This window comes from Diachasma alloeum, unplaced genomic scaffold (genome assembly GCF_001412515.2).
Source record: "Diachasma alloeum isolate Michigan unplaced genomic scaffold, Dall2.0 Dall_scaffold_00315, whole genome shotgun sequence".
NCBI lineage: Eukaryota > Metazoa > Arthropoda > Insecta > Hymenoptera > Braconidae > Diachasma > Diachasma alloeum.
In genome coordinates, this window is record NW_021680454.1 from 35,436 (window position 1) to 45,750 (window position 10,315).

General features: G+C 38.1%; 3 protein-coding genes across 6 annotated transcripts in view; 1 reads left to right on the forward strand and 2 right to left on the reverse strand.

Annotated features, from left to right (window-relative positions):
- Positions 1-89: 89 nt before the first annotated feature.
- LOC107040035 (28S ribosomal protein S28, mitochondrial) lies at positions 90-1,079 on the reverse strand. The gene is made up of 3 exons (XM_015259939.2): positions 620-1,079; positions 357-478; positions 90-294 (listed from the first exon to the last, which is right to left on the reverse strand). The coding sequence occupies exons 1-3, from the start codon at positions 875-877 to the stop codon at positions 141-143; spliced, it is 534 nt and encodes a 177-aa protein (XP_015115425.1). The 5' UTR covers positions 878-1,079; the 3' UTR covers positions 90-140.
- A 183-nt stretch (positions 1,080-1,262) lies between these two features.
- On the reverse strand, positions 1,263-1,985 carry LOC107040036 (cytochrome b5-like). The gene has a single exon (XM_015259940.2). The coding sequence runs from the start codon at positions 1,824-1,826 to the stop codon at positions 1,395-1,397; it is 432 nt and encodes a 143-aa protein (XP_015115426.1). The 5' UTR covers positions 1,827-1,985; the 3' UTR covers positions 1,263-1,394.
- A 1,530-nt stretch (positions 1,986-3,515) lies between these two features.
- LOC107040034 (junctophilin-1) overlaps positions 3,516-10,315 on the forward strand; it is an 18,599-nt gene continuing 11,799 nt past the window's right edge. Inside the window, exons 1-3 of one of the 4 annotated variants that reach the window (XM_015259938.2) lie at positions 3,516-3,942; positions 5,833-6,246; positions 7,407-7,618. In XM_015259938.2, the coding sequence (XP_015115424.1) occupies positions 5,915-6,246; positions 7,407-7,618 (544 nt within the window). In that variant the 5' untranslated portion in view covers positions 3,516-3,942; positions 5,833-5,914. The remainder of the gene's footprint in view (positions 3,943-5,832; positions 6,247-7,406; positions 7,619-10,315) is intronic. The other 3 variants (XM_029126230.1, XM_029126228.1, XM_029126229.1) reach the window with 3 other exon arrangements.

Genomic DNA, 10,315 nt, shown 5'->3' on the forward strand with positions numbered 1-10,315 from the left:
TTTTTTTCTTATAAACAAATGTTTTTCAATGCAGTTTCCACTATAAAATAATGACATAGTTGTTAACAATAACAACAAGAACAAGAACATTGGTAAGAAGAAATGATTTATTACAAAGAACTATGATGGAAGGAACAATTTTATGTTGTCGTTTGCCTCGCTGGGCTATTGATCAATCCGAGCAAGGTGCAATCAGCTTCTAATATAGTGAGTTCCGTCTTAGCACCTAGAAATTTTGCCGACAACTCCAGATCTTTCACCCGCAGTCGTACAGATGCACCTCTCACGTACTCCCTACAATCCAACGTGTAAAAATAAGAAAATGATAATAATTTCTATTCTTTGTTAAAGCTTACTGGGCATTTTTGAAAGGTCTGGGGCACACGCAGTGAAATTTCCAGCCAAAGTCGATATACAAGTCATCATCCACGACTTGAAATATCTTTCCTGTCACTATTTTTCCCTCCGGGGCACCCATCTGCATATAATAATCACCATAAACAGACAAGGTCTGATTAGATAGTAGTAAAGAATAACAATACTCAATTAATTGTCTTGGTTGTATTAATTAATATTTTCATTGAAAAGTTGTCTCCCATATTTCGCTTTATCGACTCACATCAATGAATTTTGAATTCCTCAAGAGACTAGCGAAACTCGGGTTCTGCTTGGGTTCCTCTTGTGGCTCAGGGGCATTAAATTTCTCGAATGCCTTTGCAAATCCACCCAATTGAACATTCGGCTTTGCTGACTGCACCTCATTCTCCCCTTCATTTGCAACTTTTGTGCACAAATTCGGTGATGAAGTGAGATTTTTTAAGAGACAGGTATTTCCTCTGAATAACGGCATCGAAATGATGTTTTTTATAAGGTGCATTTTTTCAGGGATAATAATCAATAATATTTTACGTTTGATCACTTGTGCTCGATCACAGCAAAACACTCTACACTACTACACTTCCAATGTTTTACTATTTTGAGCATTTATTACGAAAGGTTATGGTGTTGTTGCTAAGTTACCATGGGCCGGGTTTTTCTGCGCTTTTTAGGGTGCCATCTATTGGGGTCCATCTGTAGCTCCATCTTGATAATGTTGTTTTTCTTTTTTTTTTCAAATGTATATTGTAAGTATTATTGTTGAGCTTTACCCATGGCCATTAATTAAAATTTTAATCAGATATCAATTATTAGAATTACTCAAAAAAGTGTCGACTATTTTTATAATCGCTGGGTTTCTTTAATAAATAAAGAAAATAAATAAATAAAAAATGAGAAAATAATTTATTCAATACTTATCGATGAATTATGTAATATGAAATATAATATGTCACATAAGAAAATTATAGATTAAATTGAAATACTTTTCATCATATTCACAGCTACACAGATGTGGTTCACATGGAGTCTTTTCTGACAATTTCAATGTCATTAGCAGGCACGACAAACAATCTCTCATTCGGCGGCAGTTGACCCACGAGATAATCCTGAAGAATGGCTGTAGCCTCTGCGGAATGTCCCGAGCCGACGAAGGCAAGAGTCGCGTCCCTTCCGGCATATTCCAGAATAACGTCCTGCCCTCCGGGATGTTTAGCGATGAACTCTGTGCAATCATAAACTCGATCGTAAACAGCGATCCAGCAGTCGTCATGCCTGTCATGCCGTGACAATTGATTCAGGCTGATTATCCTTTCACTGTCGTTTCGTTTATTATTATTATTATTTTTAATTTTGTTGAGGCTTTCATCGCCCAACTGCACTGTCAGAAAATTCAGCTCAAGTACGTCCATGCTGTCCATTGGTGCACTTGGACTCGATCCTTCGCTCATACTAATCAGCTCAATATATACCGTCGTGCCAGCAGTTTTTCAAATTATAATAACATAGAGAAGAACGACGATAAGATTAATTGCACGCGTGTCGGGGTGATAAAAGTAACGCAATCGCAGCAGATTATTACTAATCGGAAAAATGTCTGATGAAAGTTTTCAAGATTTAGAGTGTGACTCTAGCTGACTGACTGCGAATAGATACCGGAAATATTTAATCTTGTAGAGTAGAATCCGGCGCCGGAGATGATTGACTGAGTACTCGCGAGTGCTCGCTACTACTACTGCGAGTGCCGGGCAGATTTCACTTCAGGTAAATCGACACTGACAGGGGACTTAATTCCATTACCGGTTGAAATATGAAGCCCTTGCATGGGGTTTTCTCCACACTAAAGACACTTTCCTCTATAAGGTGATATGCAAATTGTATTTTTCTCAACGTGTTAATGTAGTGTACATCAACTAAAGAATAAAAATATTATTTATAAAATAATATATTTTTCAATAGGAAAATATTATATCCTTTTCTTTTTTGTACGTATTGTTATCAAGATATGAAACAACGCAATGAAAAAAATCAGGTTTATAAATGCCGATCGACACTATACAATCCATAAATTTATTTCAAAATGTTTGTATATGACACTCGGTATGTAATAAAGCCCACATGAAGCCCATTGAATACTCTTGTGTTAAACTGGTTGCATACAGTATTCCCAGGATAAATATTTCTCCAATTTGTCTTTTAATTGTGTAGTTTTGGATCGAATCAAGTCATACGGTTGTCAGAAGAAATCAATGGCAAGTCTTTTTTCGGTCGAAATAACAAATGAATTAAATATATTGTTGTTGCTGTGTGTGTATGTGTGTGTGTGTGTGTGTGGTGTACCAAAAATAGGAGCTATCAGTGGGATTTCATAATTTTTTTGCAATAGTCGTTATGATACGCTCGATCACATGCTTCTTTGCCAGAGGTATCTCTGATAAAAGGTGACGTGAAGACTGATGATACACCCAACGTTGACCCCGTTGTGTTGTCATCGAAGACCCTGATTTTAACTGACTTCCTTCTGCATTGTATTTTGTAGTCTCGATGACTTTTGGTATCGGTTTTTTACCAGAGGGGACTGAAGGCAAATGATAATGGGATGGAAAATATTTGTTTAATTGGGTGACGCTGGCAGTTTGGAAGATTAATGTATTTAAAAACAGCTGTTACGATATCAATGGTTTATTATCGAATAGTGACCTTGATCTTGCTTTTTACATAGTCATTATTAACGAGAATAATGAGAATAAAGCAATATCGAGTAGGCAAAATTAGTAAGACAAAATAAATACAAGTTGGGGAAGACAATAAGACTTGCATGGATGTACATTATAATGATACTTTGAATGTGTATTTTTTTTTTTGGATACCTTCAAGACCAAGTTATGAATTCCTAATATAATAAATTAGACTCGACGTATTTCCCGATGCCGGTGGTTCTTCGGTCAGCATCATCCGCCGAGAGAAAAGTGATTAATCCACCAAACAGGAGACTGTGGTCTCCAACTGGGCTCGAGGATGTCCCTCATAGAAATACAGCCGGTATCAAACAGCGCATGTCTATCAACATCAGTAGCTATGCGTATGTATTGGTAATCAATATATATATATATATATATATGTATATAAAAGCGTCGCGACGACGCCTTCGAGGGCTGCGCCAACGAGCCAAAAGGTAGTTTGCAATCATGCCACCACCCTGACGCACCAACCATTCGTGACACTCCGCGCCAGTCGACGTCGAATACCTAAAAACGAACCTAAAAACTATTGAAAAAGTTGACAAAAATAATAATAATAATAATAATAATAACAATAAAAACCATCAACATTTTCATAAATTATGATTCAAATTTACATTAGCAAAAACATAAATCTAGTGTTTAAGAAAATCATCTGATGAATGATATTTGTAACACTGCAAACTGCAACGACGAACGACCAGGCAACGAGGTGAACGTCGTAGCTCTCATACTGCTGAAACCAATTGATAGAGAAATTCTGTGAAAACGACATTGGGAAGCTGTGATCTCTCCCGAATCCCCACCCCGGCTCCTCACCATGAGGGTATTGAGTTTCGGGGATAATAGAGCTCCACCAAAATCCCTGTTCCTTTTCTTTCTCTCGATTTTTAATATAACGATACCACCCTCCAACCCTTATCGAAAATATGTTACACTCGTTCCAAGACTCGTCGTCGTGACCGAATTTTCCCGAGCCTCACCTAACTTCACTCACAGCCATCATAGTTTTTTAAAAAAAAATTTTCAGTTTTTTCGACTTTTCTCCACACAAAGTGTGCTTGACCCAGACTCCACCTCCCCCTCGATACCCCAACAGTGTCTTGTGTATAATAAATCTCGATCTCCATATATATTTGAGACGGGAATTTTCAACGTGAGGAATGTGTGTGCCCATCTTTTGTGAATATTATCGAAGAAGGAACATGTGTTTTTCGTGCCAAGGACAGATGAAATAATATGTTTTTTTTTCTTTCCCAAGTGCATCAGCAAATTAATTTTTACACCGTGACAAAAATGAGAGGGAATTCTTGGAATTCGTGCAACGTGAGTCGGGAGATGAATCATTTTTACACGAGGAAAAAATTACGGTTTCAAAAACTTTTTATTTTAAATTTATTTTTAACAATATTGTATTTTTCGGGGAAGGTGTGAGCAAAAGAGTGAATTACTTCTTTTGTAATGTAATTTTTGGTAAAAATGACAAATTTTGATACGTTTGTCCACATGGCATTTTGGGAATGTACAATTTATTCCAGCCTTGATGTTTCTGCGAAATAAGTCTCAGCAATATTTTTGCAGTGGAAACATGCGAGAAAATGGACTTGGCCCATTATTCCACGGATCAACTTCCTTTGCGAATGTTTCATTTTAAAATTGTCATGAGTGCAATGTTGACATCAGCCTTTGACAGCGCAATGTGACGCAATATAATATCGTGCATCCACATTGATTTGTCATGATTGGATCTCAAATAAACAACACCAAAGTCCAATAATTAGCGATTTATAATTTTCAAACTGTTATGCGACAAATTATCCGTTTCCTCCCGAAATTTTACTATTTGTTTGTGAAAAATTACTTTACGAAAATGAAAATTCTAATAAAAATATTGGTGAAACACAATTTCGCTCTCTACCTTCCAAATTCTCCATAGTTTATCAATAAAATTAATCAAAATAATTCCGTATGATGGACGATTCTTCATTCCGCCGAGAATTCGTTAACCACACACACACACACATACAACATTAACGAAAAACTATTTATAAAATGAGTTTGAACCCCGGTTGAGTCGCATTGACGAGAATGCGTGTGTGAGACGCGCCTCGGTGAAACAATTCGCCTCTACCCCATGATAAAAATAGAAACCCTAGGCTAGCTAAACCGTTGCTCATAAATACAAAAGAAAAAACATGATTCCGTTCAATCTCGGGCTATCATTGGTCGAGTTGAAAAAATTGTACAATGTTGATTGATTCTGATAGAGGAGGGGGTGCGGTGGGGAAGGGTTGGGGAGGGGCGGGGAGGGGAGGCGTAATGAGCGAATGTTTTATGTATTGAAATACATGAGGGGGCAAAAAAACTGAAGGAGAAAGGGATGCGGGACGACATTCCAAGCAGATCACGGATGCTTATAGAAGCATTGCGTAACGAACGTTTCAGTTAGACCGGTGGGTGAAGAAGTTGCTTCGTGTGCTTGCGGCAAGCAGCGCCAGGTCTCGCGCATGCGCTCTATTTTTTTAATTTCGTCGTTAAACTGTTAAACTGTTACAGCTAGCGGATAAACAACTCGAGCTTTCGAGCTTTCGAGTCTAAGCGGTTTCAAATGTCCCCTATTTCCCTGAGAGAATTAAAATCGAGAGAAAAAAGAAACGCATTAACAGATCATTTTTTCTCTCTCTAAATGGAGATGATAAAACTCAGTTATTTCCAGGAATTTAAAAATCGTGTGACGTGGGGGTAAAAATGGCGGAACGACGGTTGGTGAAAGTGAAGGGAAAGATTTGAGTGAAGAGATGCAGCAACAGCAGCAGCAGCAGCAGCAGCAGGGCCAGCAGGGCCAGCAGACTGGCCCAGCGTCAAATGGAGTTGCTGGGGGACAGGTGCCCGCTACTGGAAGCATCAGTCCCCCGCAGGTCAGTCCAGCGACGGGGACTGCTGCTGGCGCTAATCGTACACAAGTCAATGGCGGGAGGTTTGATTTTGATGATGGCGGGACTTACTGCGGGGGGTGGGAGGATGGCAAAGCCCATGGCCATGGCGTCTGCACTGGGCCCAAGGGACAGGGAGCTTACTCCGGCAGTTGGCATTATGGCTTTGAAGTCTCAGGTGTCTACACGTGGCCCAGGTAATGAAATTTTTCAGCACAAAAATTATAGCGCTGGCACGTGCATTTTAATTGTATTCATATGAAATTTTCACAGAAATTGCCACCATTTTTACTTGGCCAAAAACCAAGTGTCAAGAAGCTTTAGGCTTTTTTCTTTATTGAAATTTCCATACATGTGATCAGTCCAGTCACATTTCAAAGATTTTCTGTTAATTGTCCCCAGCGAAAGTAAATAGACCTGAGATCTTTTCATAGCTCGAGGGGACAGGCGGCGGAAGGTGGCGCATCACCTTGTTCTGAAGGGGGGAAAATCGTAGGGTGAGAAAATTGGGTCACAGGGTGCAAGGACAAATGTTGTTCGAGGTCAATCCGACCTCGCCAGATGTGAAGAATTTATCCAGGAAAAATAATTCAACGATGGAATATATTTCCCGTTATTCATTCAATGCTCAGTCCTCTTAAAGATGAATTTGCATAAAACTCATTTATATTATTATTCTCATGATAAAAAATTGACTTTGGTGTGATTCTCTTGATTTGATAAGAATCGATTATTACCATTAGTTGGGGGTCGGAGGAAGGGAATACATATGAATACACATTAACGACTGATATTCCACGGAATAAGCCGAATTTGGAAAAAGATCATTTTTCATGATTAAAACTATAATCCATTATTGGGGAGGCCACGGGATCATGTTTTATTTCAAGACGAAGGTCAACGATCTTCCGCACAAACTTCCGGCGTATTTAAAAAAGCTTTACCGTCCACTCACCCTCTCGTTTCAACGCCTTGTGAAACTGGGGCGTAGGAATTCCAACTCATCTGTCCCCAAAATCCATGTTCGTGTCATTAAGTGGGTCGAGGTCATTGTGTTTCTTCACTTGTGAGTGGGGCAGGATGATTCTTCACCCTTGATGAATGTGTACTGCTCATCCGGCATTCCAATATTAATTTATTTAATTAAATGCAAAAACTCATCTGAAAATTTTAACATATGCTTCCGTATTCAGTCGTATATGAATTATATTTTTTCTTTAATTAATTGCGTTAGATTCTACTAAAAGTCGATATATGATGATTTAAATGTTAATTAATGTCAATGGATGAACGGTTCAACTATACTATACCTAATAATAATTAATTTATCGTTGCGTTGATTGTGTTTCCTTTCAAGTGGCTCAGCATACGAGGGACAATGGCAAAACGGCAAAAGACACGGCCTGGGTATGGAGATGCGTGGAAGGTGGTTATACCGCGGTGAGTGGACACAAGGATATAAAGGACGATATGGTGTCAGACAATCGACTACATCAACCGCGAGATACGAGGGCACGTGGGGAAGTGGTCTTCAGGACGGATATGGCTCTGAAACCTATGCCGACAGTGGTGAGTTTGCTTAACTGTAAACAATAATGTAATGTAAACAATAGCCCAATGATTTCCATCAGGTCGATCTAATTCCAAGCAATTTTATTCCATCCAAGTAACTAATGTTTTCTTGTCACATTCAACTACATCATAAATTATTAAAGTAAAAACTTGCGGACTGTGATTTTGAAATTTCAGTGGGGCCTCCTCTTGGAAAAATATTCATTTCTCTCAGTGTATGCCGTAGGTGGCCTTGAAATAAATCTCCAAATATCAAGGAATTGAAAATTTTCTCTCTCTCTCTCACTGTCTCTCCTCCGCGTTTATAACGCACATTTTTCCAATGGGATTCGCCGATACGTCACTCTCATCGCATGTACGAGGAGGGTATACACGCGTGGCGTCAGATGAATTTCATTGCATTTCACTCTGCTCCATTGCTCTTGAGTGCTTTATTTAGACGCTCATCAACCACAGTGCTCTATCGAACTGCTCGCGCCAGGTTCATTCCACTACTCCCCGCCATTTGTTCATTTGGAATCGACCAGATTGCTCTTAATTGACAGATAGAACATGATTTATGTCTTATCGTAAAATTTACCATTTGGGGATAAGCAATAAGCGGATGTTATTCAGCGCACATAGCAAAACTTGATCAATTCCATAGAAAATTCTATTGGTTTTCTATTTTTCCAACTTGTATTGAAAATTTTTATTACTTTTTGGCCCATTTTATTGAAGGAATCCGTTGCTTTACTGCGCCTTTTTATAAGAAAATAATTCCATCAAAAATATCGTTCTTTTCACTATTTTTAGCATATTATTGATGTAAAACATTGCCCTATCGAATATCTCAATCTCAAGGTACCAAACAAATACAATGTAATTTCAATTCCGATAGAAAGTAGAAACTCACTGGTCTGGAGCCAATTAAAATTCTTTTCTAATTGCATTCCTCGTGTGGAATGAACAAAAAAAAGGATTCTCAAGTTTTATTCATATATTTTTTCAACGGAAATTTTACGTCTTTAAACAATGGAACACAGAGAGAAAGAGAGAGAGAGAGAAAAATCACTCCGCAGGCTTACTCTTATGTATTTTAATAGTGTTTGAAATAATTAGAAAAACATGCAATAAAAATAATCTGAAAAATAACTAATATTCAAGAAATTGTTACTTGGAAATCAAAAATTTTCGTGTTCAATTATTGAATTAGGGCTCGAGAAGAACGGAAAGTTCCATCCCCCCTCGTGAGCAATGAATATTGAGTTGCGATTGGATGAACGTAACATATGCGTATTGGATGTGCGTTGGTGGCGTTGGAATGCCATGGAAGTAGTTGTCTCCGAGTGTGCTCAGACATGAAATTTTAATGTTCTTGTTGGAGAGTTTGGATTTATGATTTTTTTTTTATAAAGAACGAAATTTGGATGAATATTGCTATAAAAATGTTAATTCATGATCGAAGCAATTGTTTTAATCACAGCAGTTCGATGAATTCATTGACATCAACGATGACGTGTGCAAATAAATTTTCTAAAATTCATGTTGACGAATTCTTAAAGGAAATATCTCAATAAAAAAAGTTGTATAGAGAAATTAAATTTCGATGACATTTTCCATAAAAAAAAACGCGCAGTATAGCTGCGTAATTCTTCACTAGAATAAAGCCTAAAAACTAATAGATTTTTCCATTAAAAATTTTCTATGCAACTTTTGGTGCATGCACAGGCCTTTTTTGTTCACATGTGTCAAACTCAACCCCAAAACATTAGATGAGAAAATGTGAGGTACGAGGTCCCGGATGATATCTCGTTAGAGAACAAGCGCTCGGTTTTCACGCGCAGGCACCTGAGTTTTAAGATTGGTGATGTACCTAAAATACACTAGCACGAGTGATTCGCAAACGGCCAACACTCATATGTATTTTGTATTATATTGCTCGTTGTAAAACTCGTTGAGATGCGAGTAGGGTAAAATGCAGATATACATATACATATATGAAAAGAGATGGCAAGGCAGCAGCGCCATGCCAACCGTTCGCCATCACCACACGATACGCAAGCCGGCTATTTCAAGCAGTTCGAGACCCACACTTTGCTTCATAGCTTGACATCAGGGCTGTAACAATGTTCCATTTCGATAATCAATTCATCTTTTTTTTTTTTACTTTTTATTTAAATAGTACAACTATTTTTATCTAGTCACATCGTGTCGCACACGTATTTTCATTATTTTTATATAGTTGATGTATTGAATGAATTGTTCATTTTAATTTAGTTCTTTCGTATACCCTCTCGGTATACGATTTTTACGATTTATTCCCTTCCCATCCCTCAACCCCCAACCCTCTGTAGCGCATTATTTCCCGAGGGCCAAGGAAAAGCTCACTTGAGGGAAAAAATCTAAAATTGCCATTCTCATGCTGCCCCCCTTCATCGCTGATGAAAAGCGATCTGTGACCGTTGAACTTTACTAGAATTTTATTGCAAGTGATAATACAGTTAGTCCACGTACAAATAACGAAAATGACGGTGACGCTGCCAAGATCATTCTCGTGCCAAAGCCACCTGTAAAACTCTTGTATTCAATTTTTCCTTTGGATTGTTCACTATAGTAGAAAATGAAAACTAAATATGAGCTACACATATAATACAAAGTTTCGTTGATTGTGTGTGTGTGTGTGTGTGTGGGGGGGGGGGGGGAGAGGGTTTT